This window comes from Silurus aristotelis, assembly GCF_946808225.1.
Source record: "Silurus aristotelis genome assembly, chromosome: 20".
NCBI lineage: Eukaryota > Metazoa > Chordata > Actinopteri > Siluriformes > Siluridae > Silurus > Silurus aristotelis.
In genome coordinates this window covers 15872135-15895194 of record NC_139593.1, presented here as the reverse complement: position 1 = coordinate 15895194, position 23060 = coordinate 15872135, and the positions used below count along the sequence as shown (strand labels likewise).

The window sequence follows — 23060 nt, the reverse complement described above, 5'->3', positions numbered from 1 at the left end:
TCATAACTCGCCAGACGACGATTCATCGCTTGTAGGTTTTAACACCAAAGGCGTCGTGTGGTAGATGCTGAAAATATTTAAGCGGATTATATTTTGAAAAGCAAGATGCCCCTGACTAGTGAGTGAAAAAGGTTCCAATAATCAGGGAGGATTTAAGACTTGCCACAAATCATGATGCAGTTTGTATCAGTTAAACTCAAGTGATGCCAGGATGTGGGGACTTAAATATCACACATACGTCAGTCAAAAACTTTTTTTTTTCAATGCTGCACACAAGCTTCCAGTGATAAAAACCAATTTCAGATACAGTGGATATGTAAATATGGACAGAAAATATGTGGCTGCCTGATATCTATGTGATATTCTGAGTAGGAGATTCTGAGTTAAAAATAGGGATTCGTTGGTTCATTTTATTTCGTGTAGTCGTTTCTCTACTTTATAAATAGTTGCCAGGAATTTCTATTCTAATCCAGATGCTATGGCCAACTATCCCAAGTCTATGACCGCCTCAGTATCAGGATGTCAAAAAAATGTTGTAGCTTTGCTTTGGTATCCATGATCTGAAAAGCGGCCATGAAATGCGTGTGTGTTTATGCACTTAGATGACAAAACTTGTCCTGTATAATGTAGAAGAGGTCATTATAAAGGAAGTGCATTCGCTAGCTACATTAAATACCTTCAGTTGTAGAGAAGAGATTGTTTTGTTCCACTTTGGAAAGTGGACAAAAGTCTGTGCAATTTCACATTTAGTCCCTTTTTTGCTGTTATAATAACCTCCACTCTAAAAAGATGTTCTACTAGAATTTGGGTTTGTGCTTGTGAAGATTTGTGATCATTCAGCCACAAGAGTGTGACAAGGCAGGCACTGATGTAGGTGAGGTGAGGAGGCCTGGGATGCAGTCAGCGTTTACATTTATCTCAAAGGCGTTAATTAGGGTCGAGGTCAGAGATCAATAGCAGGCCGCTCCAGATCTTCCATACCAACCCATGTAAATTTAATGAAGCTGGTTTTGATTTTCTAGCGCTTATAGTATATTCCATATTAAATCTTGTCTATAAAATGGTACAGGAGTGCTTTCTTCTGTCTCTGCTGAACCCAGACACGCTCCTGATGTTTAGACTGGGACCTCTGGAGGTCATATTCTGTGGTGTAAAAATAACTTTTTGAATGTTTATGTGAATTTAGATTAGGATCGTTTTCAAATGGGAAAACGAGACAGGGGGAAAAAGTCGGACTACACACTGAGAGTCAGAATCCTGACAGCTAAATATGGGAAAGAGGAAACTCTTGAGGGTTTAAAGAAACAAATTCAATTCAATTCAATTTTATTTGTATAGCCGCTTTTCACAATGGACATTGTCTGAGTCTGATATTAGATTTTAAAAGTAATAGAAGGCGTTTTAGCTAATTGTTCACCTTCTCTACAATTTTGTCTGGCTAGTGAATAAAATATTAGTATATAATAATAATAATAATAATAATAAGTTTGCTCATTTATACCTGCTGTATTTGTGTCTTTACCCATTCACGAGGATGTTTGGACTGATAACCAATGATAGGCTTGTGATTACGGTAATGTGTTTGTGCTGAAAAACAAAATCCACAGTTAATAAAATATATATAGTAGACAGGTCGAGGAAACAAATCGCACACATAGGAAGAAACAGATGCATCGCTTTCCTCACGTGAAAACTGGGCGGGTTTGAGTGTCGGTTCCTGCGTAATATCTATAAGATTTAACATGCGGAATATTAGTACTGCGCACACTACAGCGCCGAGAAGCTTGCGAGCAAACAAATGTCATGGCGTATGAGGACCTTTGAGCTCCTTTTCGAATCAAACTTCGTAATTTAGATTTATTAGAGGATTTGTACTCGGGTTTCAAAATTTATACCCATTTCTATTCAGTGACACACCGATTTCAATAGCGAGTAATGAGCGTGGTCTGAGTGGCGTTCACTGTAATTAAAAGTGTTGTCTGTGTACTGTCATTGTTTCCCTTGCTGCAGTGTTTGGGATACAGGAACAGCACTGAATGTTTGCCACACAGTAGCTTTGGTGCAGTGGAAACATTTTATTCAATAACGACAAGGATGTTAGTAAGTTAGTAAGTACTGATGTAGGTGAGGTGAGGAGGCCTGGGGTGCAGTCAGCGTTCCAATTCATCCCAAAGGTGTTCAATAGGGTTGCCATAGTGTTAATAGTGCCAATAGTGTTCTTGATTGATCTTGGTTCCCACGTTGAAATCATATTAGATTCTTAAAATGTATGTACATTTTTATATTAGGATCTTTTGTTACAAATGAAGAATGTTACGTCTGCGCAGAAAGACTGTTCTTAGACCTGCGTTGTGATGGGTCTTGTGTCCGCAGGCAAAGTGGCAGTGAAGAAGGAGGACCTGCAGAAGTACCATGGCAAAGACACCTGGTTCCAGCTACAGCCAGTCAGCGCAGACTCTGAGGTGCAGGTGAGTAACTCCTCTTTTTTCCTTTCTCTCAAAGTCTATAATGGAGGACTGGAACCGTAAACACACTCCCTTGATAATTTTAAACATTCATTAATTTGATTTTAGACAATGCAGCATGAGAGTAATCGATCATCTACCAACTCTTGCTGCTCAGTCGGCCCTTTTCCTTGTGCGCACAATCGTGCGATTAAGGTTCACTCGGTGTCCTTGTACAATTAGGAGGCAGCTTCTATTCAGCATCAAAACCATTACATCCGACTGATGCAGCTTTTTCTACAATATTTATTACTGATATGTTTTTTTAATATATATATAACAGCACACAGGTATGAAGTTTCATAGCTGAACACATAATATACACTATATAGACAAAGGTTTGTGGACACCTGACCATGAAATTTGTATGTGCTTTTTGAACATCCCATCCCACATTTAATCTCCATTTGCTCTTATAATAACTTCCAGTCTTCTGGAAAGATGTTCCACTAGATTTTGGAGTGTGGTTATGGAGATTTTGGAGATGCTCATTCAGCTACAAGGGTGTTAGTAAATTCAGGTAAAGGAGAACAGAAAGGTGCTTTATACTAGTCACATCCCAGTGATATTTAGAGCACAGGTTCAGGACCCCTGGAGCATATAGGGTTGAGAGTGGCAGCTTGGCAATACCGGGGCTTGAATCTCTGACCTTCTGAGCAGTAACCCAGGACCTTAACCACTGAGCTACCATCTTCTCACGTAGGGTAGGTGAGAAGATCTGGGGTGCAGTCAGCACTTTAATTCATCCCAAAGGTGTTCAGTAGGGTTGAGGTCAGAGCTCTATAGCAGGAGATCTTCCACTCCAAGCCATGTCAAGTATATCTTCATGGAGCTATATTTATAGAAAATATAGAGCTATATAGAAAATATAGAACTATAGAACTATATTTTCTATATAGTTCTATATGGCCATTGTTTCAAAGCAGCTATACAGAATTTAAGAATTATAGGACCAAATATTTAAATATAAGTGAGTTATGTGTATTTATCGCCAATGAGCTACCACATCCAAAGATCCTGTACAATTGTGTGCCTCTAACATTGCAGTAACAGTTTGGTGAAGAAGAGTCAGGTGTCCCAATACTTGTCCATATAGCGCATATTAAATCTAAAACGTGTCACTGTTCCATATACTGTATATGCAGTAATATTAAATAATAAATAGGGGTCCTGTAACATCTTGCTAGTTAGTGGGTCCGTCTGAATCTTTTATTTATTCACAATTATATTTGTCTAAAGTGACATAATTCAGGTTAAGTAAGTAAGTTCAGGAAGTAATTTAGGATCAGTGTAATCCTGGAGCTCACAAGCTCTTAAACTATTGTATAAGATAAATAACGTAAACATTTGTGTCAGGGAAGTGGTCAAGCTCGGTCATGTGAGATGAGCTCACATACCATAATGCACAGTCTTGCAGTCTGTGTAAATCGAGCACAATCCTTCTCACAAAACTGTAAATGAACCTTTAAGTAGATCAGCAGTTCAACGCAGCTCGGTTTTTGCTTTCATTGAGATTCTACAGCAGAGTGATTAGACAGCGACTGCATGAATGAATCATACTCAGTGCTTTACTCATTCACTGTTCAATGGTGTACCTATAAAAATTAAGTGTGTGTGTGTGTGTGTGTGTGTGCATGCAATGTAGGGCGGACCGATGAAGTGTATTTACCACAAACAGACATTTTTTTCTTAATGAGATTCGCATTTGACCTAAAAACGTTAATTCCCCTGAGCACTTGAAGGAACCCTGACTTCTGAATTTAGCACACACACACACACACACAAACACACACATTCTCTCTTCAGCCGAAAGAAACATCTGTATTATTCAGAAGGCTAGATTTGCCCTAAAGCGGATCTCCAGTAACACAGTTGTATTCATTCGTGACTGTGAAGAAAGGAAGTGTGTGAATGTGTGTGTGTGTGTGTGAGAGAGAGAGAGAGAGAGAGAGCGAGAGAGAGAGAGAGAGAGAGAGAGAGAGAGAGAGAGAGAGAGAGAGAAAGAGACGAGAGATAGAAAGAAAGGAATAGTCTGAAATGGAGAGGAAAGATGGACCATCTTTCCCCAATCATAGAGAGCACATTGTTTTATGTGTGTGTGTGTGTGTGTGTGTGTGTGTGTGTGTGTGTGTGTGTGTGTGTGTGTGTGTGTGTGTAAAAGAGAAAGAGTCTCCAGATGCTTGTCAAGTCTCATTTGCATGTTGATGATGTCGGCTGGAGTTTGACAGTGCAGCTCTCAAAGGGGTTTTACACAAACACACACTCAGACACACACATAAATATAATCAGGACGTTTATACTCACATAAGTCAGTGACATAATAACATTTCATTCTCTAAATATGATCCGCTATAGAAAAAATTAAAATTGTACTCAAACCGAATTGCACTTCATAAATAAAAAACTAAACAATAAAAAAAAACATTCTTTCATTCTTGTAATGATGAAGCAACTGCAAAAATACTCCACATACCTTCTCTCTGTCTCTCCTTCTCTCGCACACACACACACACACACACACACACACACACACACACACACACACACACACACACACTTTCAGATCCACTTCTTTCTCTCATTCACTTTTTTTTCTCATCGGGTGGTGTGTGTCTCCATGGTAACGCCATCCCATCCTCCACAGGGAAAGGTTCACTTGGAGCTGCGTCTGAGCGAGGTCATCACAGACAGCGGAGTCGTCTGCCACAAGCTGGCAACCCGGTGAGTCAGCCAATACCCGCGCTCCATTCACACCCTCGGCTAGCCAATAGAGACCCTGCGAACTTCACAATTACCTGACTGCTCATGTCGGAAACCCAATATTGTTCAGAGGAGGTTCGGAGTTGTGAAAGGGCTGCGTTTTTACTTGTTCTGCAGAATTCTGAAAGAAATAGGTCACTGCTGCAGTTTGTTCTCTTTATAATATTCCAGTTCTGCTAGTCGCTGCTTATTAGTAGTGTAAAAAAACGATTCTGACTCAGGTTTTATTTCATGCATTCATTCTGCATTGCGTTTTTCACCGACTCCGGGTTCATTAAGCTCTATCAGTGCTAAATGTAGACCTCAGAGAGCTGTTTTATCAGAGATTTGCAGGCGTGCTTCAGATCTACAAAAATGTTAGCGGGCTACATTCCAGTCAGAGACAAAGCGTTGCCTTATGTTTCTACTTTTCTATTTGTTTAGGGCAAAATGGAATGTGAAAATAAACAGCATTCTCTGAGGAAGAGTGTTACTTTGTCTTTTTCCACATTTATTTTTAGAACCTGTTTTCTTTGCCATTGTGAAACATAGCTCAGTTAAAGGCGAGGACTTGTGTGCAATAACTGGCAGATCATTTGGTTTGGAAACATGGATTGGTCTTGGTTTTGATGCTCTTCAACATTTACATTTATGGCAATTGCTCAGATGTTCATGTCCAGAGGGACTCTGGACCTGCTGATCAAAAGCCTATCGCCTTAACCACTGAGCCTCCTCCTCCACCTCCTTCAACTATAGCATATGCAAAATATATGCAATTACCTCCTTGTTGAGACAGTTATCCAATTAGCCAAACAAAATACGTAATAAAGTGTGTAAATATTGAAGGATAGTGGATTTTACCGATATCAATAGCTAGATTGGGTCGTACTTTCCGATAACTGATTTATTGACCAATAGTTGTTAAAATGGATACTGGATAAAAAAACTAAACATAACAATCTATGTAAAATGGTACTACAATTTATTACGAAAAATAAAACAGTAATGAATCATGCAAATGTGCTAAATAAAATAAATATGAATATATAAATTATATAAAAAAATTTAATTGTGTAAATAATACAATATAAATTATAATTAATAAATACAATATTGCGCTCTCAGTTCATTCTCACGTGTAAAAACAAACAGAATGTGGTGTCAGTGATTCGCCTCTAGAGGCTGCTCTTGTAACTACAGAGGACCATTTAAGCTGATCCAGCAACGGACACTACCTGGAAAAACTATTGATATTAGTTTTTTTTGCCGTTTTTCCAGGAATAAATAAATCGGTCGACCACTACTAAATATCAGAATAGGAAATACACCATGCTCTGTGTGACTATTAGTGGCATGGTTGTTGGTGCTGGGATTGTTTGAGTATTTTAGATGTCCTGGGATTTCCCCCTAACAGTTTCTAGCTTTTTCATACAAAATATTAGAGTAGCACTTGGTAGGTATCTATTATCTAATTTGCTGGGATCATTAACAGGAGAAGGTTTTGAGCTGACCAATTCAAGATTCAAAACCGAAAGCTTGGAAAAGTGGTGGTTTAGTGTGTAAGTTTGACTTTTTTCAATCAAAAGGTTATCAGAGTTCAAATCCCAGACCTTCACCCTGCCAATGCTGGGCCCTTAAACAAGGCCTTGTCCCTCAACTTTTTGTTGTTGTATAAATGATATACTAAGTCACTCTTGACTTTCTAAGGGTCTCTGCGAAATGCTGTCACTGTAAGCAATAGTACCACAAATAATTACTCTTTACAAATGTGGTGAGCAGAGAAGCACCTCAGAAAACAACCTGTAGATTGTTGATCAATCGAATCTGAGGTAACAATGGGTACAGATTCACACAAACTGTAACATTTCAGATTAAATGACCATGTGATTATTTTTGGTCTGTAGCCACAGGATTGGATTCTGTGAATGAGCAGGTACATGTAGAGGTGTTCCTTTTAAAGTGGACGGTTAGTGTACATATTGTGTTTCCGCTCTCAGTGTTGGCAGCACTCAGGGATTGTTGTATGTCAGGGTGTATTTAAGGTCTGCTGAGGCACCAGGTCAGCCATGTATTACACAAACAGGCTTAGCACTCAGGAAGTGCTGCCTCGTTAACATATTTAAACAATCCTCACACTCACCCACAGCCTGTACATTTTAACACACCTGAGTAGAACCACAAAAGGGTCATGCTATGCCTGGATGAACAAAGTACACCAATAAGTTTAATGGCCTTCTGTAATGGCTTGGAATGACCTGTACATTTTTCCAAAAACTGGTCCATTGTGTCCTGTGAATGATCACTGTGGTAATGTGAGTGTGTGGAAGAGAGAAAGCCAGGAAGAGAAATATTACGACATGAATGCAGAAGGTGTGTGTGTGTGTGTGTGTGTGTGTGTGTGTGTGTGTGTGTGTGTGTGTGTGTGTGTTATTGTCTAAATGAGTATGAATAATGCTAGAGTGCGTGTGTGTCACTTAGTGTGTGTGTGTAATATAGGCGGGGCAGCCGGATGTTTCTTTGTGTCAGACAAAGTAACAGTCAGTGTCAATGTCAGTGTCAGTCGTGTTCCAAGCGAGTACGGTTCAGCTTCGATCTAAAAAACATTAGTTTATCGTTTATTTTCAGGAAATGACATTATGCAGTAATGGGTTCTGGATGAGTCACTTGTGTACGCCGAGTTACTTTTCATGATCTGACACACCAGCACGTTAAATAGTGTGGAGTGGAGCTGCGCTTTTCCGTTGCAGATGCATGTATCAGTGCACATACTCAAAAAACTTAGCATATATCACGTATATCACACTTTCTGTGGCTTGTATCTTATTAATTCGGCGAGCACTCGATTACTTTGAGTGTTTTTCAGTTCCTTTATTACTAAGCTGTCAACACTGTAGGGTCTGAAACCCAGTGGTAAAGGAAACGAAACTGATAGAGACACAGTCTGTTGTTTTTCTCATTGTTATGTTTTTAGTTTTCAGATTTTTTGGTTGTGTAAATTAAGGGAAGTGGTAGCGTTATGGTTAAGGTATTGGGATCCAAAGATCCTGAGTTTAAGTCTCAACTACACCGACCTGCCGCTTCTGGGCTCCTGAATAAGGCCCATAAACCCCAATAGAAGTGCAGTTGTTTGAATGAGTTAAGTATAGTTTGCTCTGGATAAGGGTGTCTGTCAAATACCATGAATATAAATACAGTATGATTAGTGTTTACAGCTAATGCACAAATTTAAAAGCTATGCGTCATTCATAGATCTTTATTAATTCAGGAACTTCAGGTATTAGTTGAGAATAAATCATGGATGGAATGTCAGTCCATACACATACGTTCATACTTTTAGTAATTTCACATAGACACTTATGAGCATGAATAGGTTAAGACTTAGACATTAACTCCAGCTCAGGATCGAACCAGGGACCCGGGAGCTGTGACATCACCATGTTACCTAGAAGCCAACATATTACTGAACATTTTTACTGTAGGGAAATCAATTCATAATATTCATACTAATACAAATACAAATTATATAGTCAAAAACTTTAAGCTTTATTAATTAATCTGCATCCAGTGAAACCAAATGCAAAGCATTTTCGATTGACATTTGGGTAATATGTAGCTGTGTGTTTTTTGCATACTGAAAGCCGTTATCACCCCAGATGTGCTTGACGACACAGGAAACGAATGAACACTTGATAGCAATGTTTGGTGGCATGGATACACGTGACATTTATATTTATGGCATTTGACAGACACCCTTATCCAGAGCGACTTACATTTATAGCATTTTATATATATACCTGAGCATTTAAAGGGTTAAGGGCCTTGCTCAAGGACCGAACAGTGGCAGCTTGAACTTCCCCTAAACTACCACATACCCACATTTACCATATGGCAGCAGATGAATATAGGAATATGAAGCATATTCACTTTTACAATAACAGCATGATAAGTTGCAATGGACCAGATGGAAAGGAGGGTGGTAGCTCAGTGGTTAAGGCTTTTGATGTTAAACCAGAAGTTCATGAGTTTAAATCCCAGTACTACCACTGCTGTCTTCTTAAGCAAGGCTTATTACTCTCAATTGCTCAGTTTTAAGTCGCTCTGGATAAGGGCAACTTCCTTAAATGAAATGATCTTTTATCATCCTGTATTTTAAAAATAGCATACGTTTAGGTCAGAAGGTGATTCCTAAATCCAGCGTTAATGTCTGATGTGAAACCAGTAAACTACATAGTTATTAATGGAGGTCTTTGGTTAATATGCAGACATATGCTATAGAGCTCTGACCTCAACCCTATTGAACACCTTTAGGATTAATTGAAACACTGACTGCATGTCACCTCACCTACATCAGTACTGATTTTACAACACCTTTAGTCAAGTGACTAAATGAGCCCAAATCCCCATAAAACACACTCCAAAATCTAATGTAACATCTTCCCAGAAGAGTGGAGTTTCTAAGAACAGCAAATGGGGAGCAAATGTGGAGTGGGATGCTTAAAAAGCACATACCAATCCTTTGGTCAGGTGTCCACAAACGTTTGTGTAAATATTGTGTACTTATTGAGCATCCTTTCAGATAAAAAACCCAAAAACAAATAGAATACTGATTTACCCAGCAGAATTGTTCATGTTTCAATCCAACCTAGTGTTGAATCCAGCTTTCCTAAGTTGCTTAAAGCCTTCTGGATCTGCTGCAATTTCTTTGGGAAACTGAGTGAAATGAAATCTGATTAGTTCCAGATTGCTGGTTGCTGCCCAGGCAACAGCGTTCAAAAATACACCGAGTGACAAATCTGTGATTCGACTTGCTCTTCAGAATTGTCAGCATCTCTTAGATATTTTTCAGTAATTGAATTATTAGCAAAAAAAAAAAAACGTTTGGGTCACCAAGGTGATGTGAGTTGTATTTCTTTTTACTAAGCTCATATGCGACCACGTCAACATCTGTACAATCGTTAAGGATGCATTCATATCATTGGTATTTGATAAATTTATCAAATGTTTTGCAGGAAAAGTTCCTCATGGTGAGGTCTCCGGGGTCCGTGTTTTCTCATGATTCCAATCTTTCGGAATTTCACTTAAGGACTACATCTTTAATAGTTTTAGTTGCACAATTGCATTACTGTCCTGTGTATAATTTCCAAGCATTCCAAATTATACCGATAATCTAATTGAGATGTTTTTGCCTTTCAGTGCTGATTTTAACATGCTTAACTTGACCTTATTTATATATACTGTATAATATAGGATCATTAAATACTAAAGCATGGCTGTGTGGTGCTGAGTTCACCGTTTTAGCATGTGCAGGTGGTGAAGAAAAAAAAATGACAGCGACCTACAGTGAAAAACTGTTAATGCACAGGACCAACTTTTGCCTCCAGGACATCTTTATTCTTACTTGGAATGCTGTTATACAAGTCTGGAATGCCTTGTGGACCCTCATATGCAGGGTGTTTGTGATCCTTAATGAAGAAAATCTTCCTGTTTTAATCTGGTGATTTAGGAGCCATGCAAAGCAGCTGGTATCATTCTGTTGTTCATCAAACCAATCATTTTAGCAGTATGGGTTGGGGATTGATGAACCTGGGAAACCATCTTTAGGAAAGAGTGTGGATGCAATGACGTCAAATTTATTCGATTGAGTGTTATAAAAGCGTGCAAAGTAATCACTGGACCCTTAGGATTTCCAAAGCATGGCCACTCATAGTGCTATGGATCGTCTATGATCGTTAAGAGTTTTGTGTTAAAGGCATTCATTCTTTTTCCAAACATAAATATGTCCAGATTGTAAAAATGGACTCATCAGACAGAATAACAATTTTTCCATTGTTTAAGGCTGTGGTTTTTGACTTTTTGGATACAAAAGGTTTCGGAATGGGATCTAAGCTTTTGCGAGGCTCAGATTTTAGTAACGGGTGCTCATTCGGTACTTGGTGATTTTTGGGACCAGTGGTTTTCACCAGGTACCGCAATGCTGTCAAATATCCCATCAGACTACATCCAATTCGAATGAAAGTGAATCCTGGGATGGAGCTAGTTATAGTTTTATTTTGAGTATGGATTGAGATGAGAGTCTGGATAGGTTTTGTGTTGATGGACTAAACAGAAAGTAGCAGAAATGTTGCAGAAGGTGGTGTAGAGTTACCCCTGTAGCAGATCTGAGGAAGTGGAGGGTTAGATTGAAACAAGTCCAGTGCACAGAGGTTGTGCCTGGCTAGTTAAAATATAATGTATAATATATAAATATAATATATAATCAAAATATAAAGAGCTACATAGATAAATAAGCACACCCAATTGTCTGCGGTTCCACACCTGACTATAAGATTGGTATGTACTTTTTGAACATCCCATTCCCCATTTATTCTCCAATTGCTGTTATAACAACCTCAACTCTTCTGGGAAGATGTGCCATTAGATTTTGAAGTGTGCTTATGAAGATTTATGGTAATTCAGCCACAAGCTGAGGTACGGAGGCCTGGAGTGCAGTGTTCAAGTTCATTCCATAGGTGTTCAATAGAGTAGAGGTCAGGCCGAATTTTTTTACATGAGATCACAGGGGTTGGTGCAGATAAATGATGTTGGTTGTTACATAAGAGAACTTTATGCATGAACTGTTGCACTGTCATGTGGTGGTTATTTAGGATGGGATTATTAAAAGCTTTATATCCTATACTCTGGTTGATTTGGAATTGCTCCATATTTCATTATTGCAGGTCAACTTAAATAGTGGCTGATACTCGATTCATTTAAATGACATTGGGGTAAAAATAAAAAAAAGATTTAGATTTAGAAAATATATATATATTTTTTTCTAAAACCTTAATAATTTACTTAATATTTGCTTACTTCATTTTTATATATATTGCCTGGACCTGATCGTTGTGTTTTCATAATGTGTAACGTCTTCCAATGTGGAAAACCCTTCTGTATAATATGCAACTTCATCAAGCAAAGGTTTTTCCTCATAATTCACACCATTTTCTAGTGTTTTTAACATACACTGCCATGGCATCACAGTTTTTTTAAGAAAATGAATCATTTTCCAAATGTTTGTGATTCACCTGCAGTTCAAGTGCTCCGGACCTCATCGTGGACCTCCCCAGGTTTCAACATGCGTATCATTTAACTATTATACATATTATACGGTTAAATTTTGTATTTGTTTGTTACAATATATAACGGAATTGAGTCTGAACCTACCATAATGCGTAATCGGTGGGAGCTTAGTTTTATCGATGCATAAAAAAAATAACTGCAACTGAATAATGCTGAATGCATGAAACAATAAAATGGAAATAAAAATGAAAAAGTAGTTCTTTCTGTGGGTCCTGTTACCAAATGATCCAAGGCCCAGGGGGGGGGGGGGGGGGGGATGGGTTCCAAGGCCTGCGTTAATTCAATTTCAATTCCTTTTTATTTGCGTAGAGCTTTTTGTCTCAGACCAGCTTTACACAGATAAAGCGGTAACTAGACGACACAATTTTAAATAACTCAAATGTTATTTGAATGTTTAAAGCTGTCTTTGTGCTCGTAATCGTAACTGTAATTTAGTCATCAGTGCTGTAGATCTGACTGTATTAGGTTTAAGAAAAGAGGTTTGATCATATTGTTCTTTCTGCCATGTAGTAACTGTATTCGCTTTGAGCTTAGACTGGAAACTTACACTCGGAGAAGTCAATGCTCAGTGGTTCAGGCATTACCAGGCTGCTACTCCTGGACCCCTGAGCAAGGCCCTTAACCCCATAGCTGCTCAGCAGTATGAATGAGATAAATGTCGCTCTGGTCGCTCTAGATAAGGGCATCTAACAAATGCCCTAAATGTAAATGTAAATGAGGGCAGGTTTAAACCAAGACTTGTTTGTCTTTAATATACTAATCCTAATGATCCTGATTACTGTTTATTGTTTTCCCAGAGTGCTCGAGTGCCAAGACTTGCCAATTGTTAATGGACAGTGTGATCCTTACGCTGCAGTGTCTTTGCAAGGGCCATCCAGGTAAAATCCACCACAACACCAGAACAACAACCTTCTCATATTTTTGTAGTAGCATATATCGTAAAAAAAAAAAAAAAAAAAAGAAAAGTTTCTGTCAATGTCTTGTCAGAATTTCAAACGTTTTCTCTCTCTCTTCTTTCCTGTCTTTGTCATCCTGAACAGATCGGAAGCCAAAAAGACCAAGGTCAAGCGGAAAACCAACAACCCTCAGTATGACGAAGTCTTCTACTTTGAGGTAGAAAAAAAAAATGCAGATGAGACTCTGAGATTCAGAGATTCAGGATCTCTGAATGTAATTCTTTCTGTGTAAACATTAACCGGTAGAACTATTCTGGGGACTATAATTATTACACTAATGTAAAATGAAGCCTGAGATTTTATGCACGGTGCATACTTTTGAATTTGACTTATTTTTACAACATAAAAACTTCGGATCGAATGTGTAAAAGCTGATCACACGCAGCTCGGTGCTGGTATTTGCTCTGCATTTGTGAACATTTTTGGATGAAATACTTCCCATTTAAGATTCTTCGTATTAATTGCAGTCGCAGTGTTCAAGGTTGAAGCTTACAGTTTGTGGTTTTCCGCTTGACGAGCGTCCACACCCTCGTGACCTCTCGAAACCATGTCTACGCATCGTTTACAAACTAACTGAATGCAGATTGTGAGAAGTGATTAGATGTGGTTGACTGCTGTGGAAAAAAAAAAAAAAAACACAACACAAGTGCAAGTATGAGGATCAAAACGGAAGAAGAACATGTCCACACCCGACACACTGCTTTCAGAGAAACCCCAGCAGAGTTGTTGATGTTTAAACTCCCATGAGACGAGGGCTGGAAACGATAACCTCTCGAACTCGCCATATTGAGAACTCTGTATTGACTTGCCTGTCCTTGTTCTCTGCCACTTTATTTCATGTTGACCATCCTGGACAAAACTGTCTAATGGCTCCGTTGGCACACTCGCACAGACCGGTGGACAAGAGAAGACAACGGCAGGATTGATTCCAATTGCTGCAAGATACACAATCCACTCCATTGATCTCATCGCTCTCACAGTCACAGTCTTTCCCACACAAAGCATGCCACGCAGACATACCGAACCCTACAGCCCGGAGTTCATCGCAGTGCCACATACCTCACCACCAACCACAGCACGTGCTCACTACAACCAAGCCGTCCCACATTTCATTAAAGAACTACACGACAACTAATAAACAATGCACACTATAATTCGGACAAAAAAGCTATTCGGACACTTCTTCAGCTTTATGGCTTTTCTAACCATATGTGGTTCTTCCCCAGTCTGTTAACATCCAGAGGTGGATATAGTAATAAATATTCTACTCAAGTAAAAGTCCAGTTACTTCAATTAAATTTTAAATAAAGATAAAAAGTAAAATGTAAAATTTCCCAGGTTACTTTTTTTAACCCCCTTACATTTTTTATAAATCTCAAACTAGTTGTTTTTAACTTAAGGAACACTTTACCAATTAAAGTGCAATAACAACAAAAAAAATTCCGCTTTCAGCTGCGTCTGAATCACTGCTGTCTGTCTTGTTCATCTCCATCTTTCTTTCTTATGAGTTTAGCTCGTTTGTTCTCCCGTCCATCAATCAGTGCAGTAGTTTTCTCCTTTATCTTATTTTTTATTTATTTATTTATTTTACTTGGTATAAGATATGATTAAAAATGCAGTTAAGTAAACTTAAGTTTAAGTAAAACTACATTAAAAAGTTGAAACACACACACGCACACACACACACACACACACACACACACACACACACACACACACACACACACACACACACACACACACACACACACACAAAAAAAAAACCCCACCATTACAGTAACGCAAGTAAATGTAATTTGTTACTTTTCACCTCTGGTTACCACAAACTTGGAGTCACACAGTGGTATAGGACGTCTTTGGATGTGGTAGAATTTTCACAAAGTCCATGAAAGATATGGTTTACATGAGTTGGAGTGGATCTTAAATGGCCTGCTATAGGGCTTCAACCTCAACCTCACTGAACACCTTTGGGATGAATGTGAACGTTGACTGCACCCCAGGCCTCCTCACCTACACCTACATCACTACCTGATTTTATTAACACCCTTGTGGCTGAATGAGCACAAACCTCCACAAGCACACTTCAAAATCTTCATCATCTGTCCAGGACAGTGGAGGTTATTATAAGAGCGAATAAATTTAATAAATAAGTTTAATAAATAGCACATACGAATCTTATGTTCAGGTGTCCACAAACTTTTGTCCATGCAGTGTATCATATCATGTAACCATCTGTTTCATCGTTTTTTGGTTTAGGTGGTTTATATGTTACAACTCCTTGCGGGGATTTAGTCTTTTAAAAGTGGAATGGTAATCAGGATGTTGCTTCGCAATCCCGGACGTGACAGACTGCATGTTTTTCCTCTCAGAAATTATTGCAAATTATTCCAGATCACAAAACGTTGCAGTGCTGCCAGTGATTTACTGGTTTTACTGAATTACTTAAGTAATACCATAAGAGGAACTTCATTATTTGCTGAACTTGTTCTAGGATCTCTATTTTTCTACTTTAAACCATGTACAGGACATTAAAATACAACGGAGTAATGATGAATATGTTTAGGGGTGGTGTATGTTTTATAACTTGGCTAATAAGAGTCTATTTCTTTGGCTGTCGTAGACCATCCATATCAAGGTTCTGTATGGTGTATGCTCTGAAATGCTTTTCTCCTTACAGCAGTTGTTAAGTGTGTGTTTTATTAACACTGTAGACATCCTGTCAGGTTAATATAGTTTGGGATTTCTAATCTTTTATATAAACGCATAAAACAATTTCATGTTCATTTACATCATTTGGCAGACGCACTTAATCAGAGTGACTTACGTTTATGTCATTCATACAACTGAGCAGCTATGGGGTTGAGTGTGATATGGCTGTGAAATGAGGGGTTTTTTTTTCACCATTCTTTATAAGCAATGGTCAAACCCCAAATCTTTCTTTTCTCTATTTTGATGTTGATTTGTATCTCCATACATTTATGCACAGCTTTGTATTAGGCACATGCTCATCCTATTCCTCATCCCATCCCATACAAAAGCAACATATTAAAAATTACAAAATTAAAGCTTTATTCAGGAGGTTAGCAAATGAAAGCTATTCGATCAAATGTCTTGCATCAGTTTCCTACACTGGATCACTTGGTCTTCATAGTGATAACACACTGCAGCAGCTCGCCAGTCTAAGACTTTCCAAGCAGGATTTCATTAAGGAAAGCACATCTCATGCCAGCTCAGACGTTCCTCATTGGCCAATCTGGAATAACGCCACGATGAAGCTGAGTGCTGTCCCGTTCCTCTGTTTTCTGCCTCCCAACAAGCGGACATGTACATCACCTGGCCCACAACATCCTGTTCAATTTCTGACCTTATATGCAAATTCTGCCCGAGTCAGTTACAGTACACAAAGAAGTTTTTTTTGTCACTGTGTCAGTCAGAGGTTACACACATACCAGGTTTTGTTTTTTATTTCTGCTCTGCATAACTGACCTTTTATACAGGTGTGCCATGAAAATATCTGCGGAAAAAGTTTTCAAACCAGTGCTTTTTAGCCCCAGTCATAAATTGCGCACTTGTGACTGGTACCGCATGAGTGCACTACCATATGAAAGAAAATTTCAGTTCACTTGCAAAATAATCCTGAAAATGAATTCAATTTCACATAATGTTTTACTTCAACATATCTGTAGTTTCCACTGTTGTGAGCACCATTTGTTATAATGATCATTCTTAAGAAAAGAAACCGATTGCAGCACGGCTAAAATTAGATGAGAGGAAGTAGAACACTTTCCCTGTCTAGGAATTTCAGAAGCACAGAAACCCTATTTTTAATAGTGACTGAGCAAAACGGATCGTTTCAATACGTCCAAAAAACACAAACACTGTTATATACAGTATGTGCCATCTGCATGATAATCTAACACTTTAATATTTCTGTGTCCTTGCAGATCACCAGACCACTCAACTACACAAAGCGACAGTTTGACGTGGAGGAGGAAGATGTGGATAAATTAGCTCTCAGGTATGAGACAGAATATAAAGTATGCACAAAAGTGTGTGGACACTTGACCATAAGATTCATATGTGCTTTTTATACGTCCCATTCCGCATTTAGTCCTCATTTGCTGTTATAATAACCGCCACTTTTCTGGGAAGATGTTCCACTAGAGATTTGTGGTAGATTCATTCAGTCACAAGGGTGTTAGTAAAGTCCGGTACTGATGTAGGTGAGGCCTGGGGTGCGGTCAGCTTTCACATTCATCCCAAAGGTGTTCATTGAGGTCAGAGCTCTATAGAAGCAAGATCTTCCACTCCATATCTTCACAGAGCTGGCTTTGTGCAAGGGCATTGGTTAGCTGGAACAGGGTTGGGTCTCCTAGTTTATATAAAGGGAAAATTGAACGTTGTACAATACCAACTTTGTGGTAATAGTTTTGGGGAAGAATCACATATGGCTGCAAATGTCAGGAGTCCCAATACTTTTGTCCATAAATTGTACATCCAGCATTAAAAAAGAAATATAATACAGCATTTTGAATATTCTAATTTTATTTAAATTTTGTGAGTATTTTATTTAAGTGCTTTGAATATGACGTGAATCCCCATAACAAGTTCCTGTTGTGGCTTAGATTATAACACAGATAAACAGTTATTCTGCTTCACTCTCAAAGCTGAAAAATTATAACTTCCTTCTGACTGTTGACAAACAAATGGAGTTTGTTTAATACACTATTAATATACTATTTGTCAAAGAAAAAGAAACTTTCCATCAGATGTATGTTGCACATTATATAACTAAATACCCTATATATAAAATATATATAAATATAAGTGTATAAACACACGTACATCTTCATCTCTACATGCATGTGTACATATCAGTATATGCCATTATGTTTACTGTACTGTGCTCATCAGAAAAGAAACTATGTTCATATAAGAGTGATCTTTCTTCAAATCATAAAATGATAATAAATGAGATAATTAGTGAATTTTTCCCAGTTCAAAGCAAATGGTTCCAGTTTATTATTTACACATGCTGTTATTTGCTACAATGGAGACAAATAACAAATCATCTCACAGAAAACGTACCAATCATATCAACCATATCAACAATCTTTTAATAAAAAAATTCCGGAGCACCCGACATTGACTATAGGCCTCACAGCTAGAACTTTTATCAGAACTACTGTTACAGAAAACACATTCTGACCATCTATTTTGAGAATTCAACTGTTGTGTGGTGCAAGATGTTATAATGTACTGTTCCTCAGGGGGTTCTTCATCTTGAATATGGCATGATGATTGATCTGTCTTTTTTGATTTGGTTTGTCCAGGGTGGATCTGTGGAACGCCAGTAACCTGAAGTTTGGAGACGAGTTTTTAGGAGGTGTTCGGGTGCCACTGAAGGTTTTGGGCCAGGAGGGCATTCATGATGCATGGTATTACTCATCCATCTCAGCATCAGAACACTAAATCTTATAGCCACACAGCTTCCTCTTTTTTTTATAGGTATAATTAAGAGCTGGCAAATATCCAATCTCTCTCTGTCTTTCAGGTACTTCCTTCAACCGAGGGATAACGGCAGCAAGTCGGTGAAGGCAGATGAACTGGGTTCTTTAAGACTCAACATTGTTTACACAGAGGATCACGTCTTTCCTTCAGAGTGCTATAGTGACCTCACTGATCTGCTTTTGCAGTCTGCACAGATGAAAGTGAGTGTCTCGGTGTTTGTGTGTTTACTTTTGCAAACTAGATTTGTTTAGAGGTGCAATAGGTCAAATCCGGTGGACTTGACTTTACAATTTTTTGAACTTCTTGAGGCCCTTTATTGATTGTCAAAAAAGAAGTATAGTTAGGAAAATATGAATAGGAAATATGGTTAGGATTGTATTGTTACTGGACCCACCTGGTTTTGAAGACAGAAAAAGTGCAGTAAATTCAGTGCTTTCAAATCTACAAAAAGTCAGAGGTAAAGTGTTGGAGAAGTGGTTGCTCATTGGATGGTGTCCGGGTTACTGAGCGGAAGGTTGCGGGTTCCAGTCCTGGTGTTGCCAAGCTGTCACTCTTAGCCCCTTTACTATCCGTGCTTTCTGTGACCTCACCTTCCAAACATTGCTGTAATATGCGAAGAAAGAATTGCACTGTGCTGTAATGTACAGTTGACGAGTAAAAACTACTTTGCCATGTGGCTCTCCATGTCAATCCATTGTATAATTATGATGAACTTGGTAGTGTCTTCTAATAGCACTAATACATCTAATAGTAAAATTTAAACATGAATTAAAAAATAGTCACCATTACACACTATTTTTCATAGTGTTCGTTCCAGTGACCAATCAAATTCATTTAGAAAACGTATCACTGGACTGGGGAAAGGTAACAAGCCTGCTATAAGAGACTGTGTGCTGATTGGATCGATATCAGTTTATTGTAGGTCAGGCCTTTGCAGATCTACTGTACAAATATAGACATTAATACCTCCATTGATGGTAGTTTGTTATGATATATGATATACGATAGACCAAAAAACTTATAGATAATTGTTTTATGATGCAATTTATTAATATAAATATAATTATTAATTATAAAATGAAGTAAAATGTTAATACAGTATACAATACTGTATACATAAAATAGCATTTTTGGGGTGGCGTTTGTTTTTTAGTTTATTGCGGGCGGTTTTTAAACGTAACCACCGCGATAAACAGGGGGAATACTGTATATATATATATATATATATATATATATATATATATATATATATATATATATATATATATATATATATATATATATATATATATATACTTTCTTTACATTTGTACCCTTATAAATTATTATTTGTAATATATTGCACCTTTGCACTCCAATAATACATTTCTTGTATATACATATGTATATTTATATATTTACAATATAATTATTTATTTATATACATTGCTATTTGCACTTCTGGTTAGATGCTAAATGCATTTCACTGGCCCTGTACTTGTACTCTGCACAATGACAATAATGTTGAATCGAATCTAATCTAATATATGTGTGTGTGTGTGTGTGTGTGTGTGTGTGTGTGTGTGTGTGTGTGTGTGTGTGCGCGGGCACGCATGTGTGCGCTATCATAGCCTGTCTCAGCATCAGCAGCCCACGTCCTTGGAGAAGTATGCCGGGAGAAGCAGGAAGCAGCTGTCCCACTTGTTCGTCTCTTTCTGCATTACGGCAAAATCGTGCCTTTTGTCAGTGCAATCGCCAATGCAGAGGTTAACCGCACACAGTGAGTTCACACACACACACACACACACACACACACACACACACACACACACACACACTTATTTTTATATTTTGATATGGGGTTTACATTCATTTGTGTGCCATTATTGAGTTTAATCTGAATTGCTCCTACAGTAAAAAGTGTCGAAATAGTGTTAAAATATGAATCAAATAACAATAAAAAATGGAGACACACGGAGTCTTAGACCATAATCATGTCTTGGCAGCTTGAAATCCAATTGAGCACTAAGAATTCTAGATTCCCACACCTCTGTATTTATAGGGCTGCAAATTGATTCTTGGGTATTAATAAATAAACGTGTTAGTCGTGATCTCTGCAGTTCTGCATCACCCCTATATCCTATATCATTTTGGACAGTCTGTATATACAGTATATAATAGCATAATTCAATTCAAACATTCTATTTAATTATCCTGTATATAACTCATTGTATATTCTAGATCATCCTGATATCTGTATATCATCTGTATTTATGTGTACATACATTGCACATTATCCAATATTGTCCATTGTTATGTCCCACATTATCTACTCATATTGTGCCTTACATACCTCCTGCACTAATATGACTTCTAATAAATAAATGGTTGTTAATATATATGTTTATATTTATTCTTAGTGTACTCGCTCATTAGCTTCTGCATGCTTTTTACATGGCCCACAGCCTTTATATGTATCTGCTGTCCACGATTTATTCACTTATATATTACATGCTGTACACACACAAAGATCAGGCATAACGTTATGACCACCTGCTTGATATCGTGTTGGTCCCCCTTTTGGTGGCAAACAGTTTTGACCCTTACAGCATTAACAGCATGAACTTCTTCAGCAGTTTGAGCCACACGGACCAGCCTTCGCTCCCCACGTTCATCAATGAGCCCTTGTCACCCATATCACCGTTTTTCCACTGTTCCTTCCACTATAGACCGGGAAAAACCCACAAGAGCTGCAGTTTTTGTAGATGCTCTGACCTAGTCGTCTAGACGTCACAATTTGGCCCTCATAAAACTCGCTCGCTCACCCCTTTTTCCTGCTTTTAACACATCAACTTTGAGGACAAAATGTTCACTTGCTGCCTAAAAATATCCCGCAAACTAACAGGTGCCATGATGCAGAGACAATCAGTGTTATTCACTTCACTGCTCATAATGTTGTAATGTCATAATGTTATGCCTGATCGATGTATTTGCACTTATCAATTTGCTACAATTGCTACTATTTGCATTTCTGGTACATGCATTTTGTTGCTGTGTACCTTGACTATGCGATGGCAATGAAGTAAATATTTCTCTCTGTCTGTCTTGTTGTCCCTCAGGGATCCTAACACAATATTTCGGGGCAATTCGTTAACGTCCAAATGCATCGACGAGACCATGAAGCTAGCAGGAATGCACTATCTCCAGGTCACTCTCAAGCCCATTATCGATGAGGTGAGTCACTTTTTTCTGTCATCATGTTGAAAATTCTGTGACGAATTCTATATGTGTGTTTGAATGGTGTGCGTGTGTGTGTGCGTGTGTGTGTGTGTGTGTGTGTGTGTGTTTGTGTGTGTGTGTGCTCTGTGGCGTAGATCTGTACGGATCACAAGCCTTGTGAAATCGACCCTGTAAAGCTAAAGGAATCAGAGAATCTAGAGACCAACAGGGTGAGTCATACTTCTCTCAGCCTGCATGTTTATGAGCCTGTGTGTGGTTTCCTTGTGTGTGTGTGTGTGGATGCATTTGAGGCTGTTTATGGGTTTACAAAAGCATGTGATCCTGCAGGCATGTTCACTGAACTACCTGCGACAAAGCAATATAGACGGACAGAACGCCAGGCTGGAGGTTCTGAAGGGCATCTCTAATTTCCGAATGTTTTCACAGTTGTCTGTCTTTATCTACTTGATAGCACAAACTCGATGCTATGCATAAATGTTCCTCAGCAGTATGTGTTTTTGTGTGTGTGTGTGTGTGTGTGTGTGTGTGTGTGTGTGTGTGTGTGTGTGTGTGTGTGTGTGTGTGTGTGGTCCTTCACCTGCCCTTCTATAATCAGGAGAACCTGCGGCAATATGTGGACCGCATCTTCAACGTCATCACTACCTCTGGCGTCAGATGCCCCACCGTCATGTGCGACATTTTCTTCTCGCTACGAGAATCTGCCGCCACCCGTTTCCAAGGTAACCGCGTACACACTTCGAGTGACCTTGAATTAGCAACCGAATGCCTTGAAGCATTAAATAGTCTCTTGCTTTCATTAGTGCTGCCGGTGCATTTCAGTGTCAATTTTAAACCCAGATCAGAGTTCTTCTCTGTGTGTGTGTGTGTGTGTGTGTGTGTGTGTGTGTGTGTGTGTGTGTGTGTGTGTGTGTGTGCGTTACCACAAGTTTAGTAGAAATGTAGTTTTTGTTTGCCTGGTCTTTATCCCTTTCAGTCACTCTGCATGTCCTGCCATGTCCTCATTTGCTTTCAC

General features: G+C 38.5%; 1 protein-coding gene across 1 annotated transcript in view; it reads left to right on the top strand.

Annotated features, from left to right (window-relative positions):
- Positions 1-23060, top strand: part of rasa3 (RAS p21 protein activator 3) — a 68652-nt gene that overhangs the window by 25742 nt on the left and 19850 nt on the right. Inside the window, exons 4-14 of the mRNA XM_083522314.1 lie at positions 2374-2468; positions 5149-5225; positions 13160-13240; positions 13403-13475; positions 17263-17336; positions 18652-18756; positions 18873-19029; positions 20440-20588; positions 21928-22042; positions 22183-22257; positions 22644-22767. Coding sequence (XP_083378440.1) covers positions 2374-2468; positions 5149-5225; positions 13160-13240; positions 13403-13475; positions 17263-17336; positions 18652-18756; positions 18873-19029; positions 20440-20588; positions 21928-22042; positions 22183-22257; positions 22644-22767 — 1125 coding nt within the window. The remainder of the gene's footprint in view (positions 1-2373; positions 2469-5148; positions 5226-13159; positions 13241-13402; positions 13476-17262; positions 17337-18651; positions 18757-18872; positions 19030-20439; positions 20589-21927; positions 22043-22182; positions 22258-22643; positions 22768-23060) is intronic.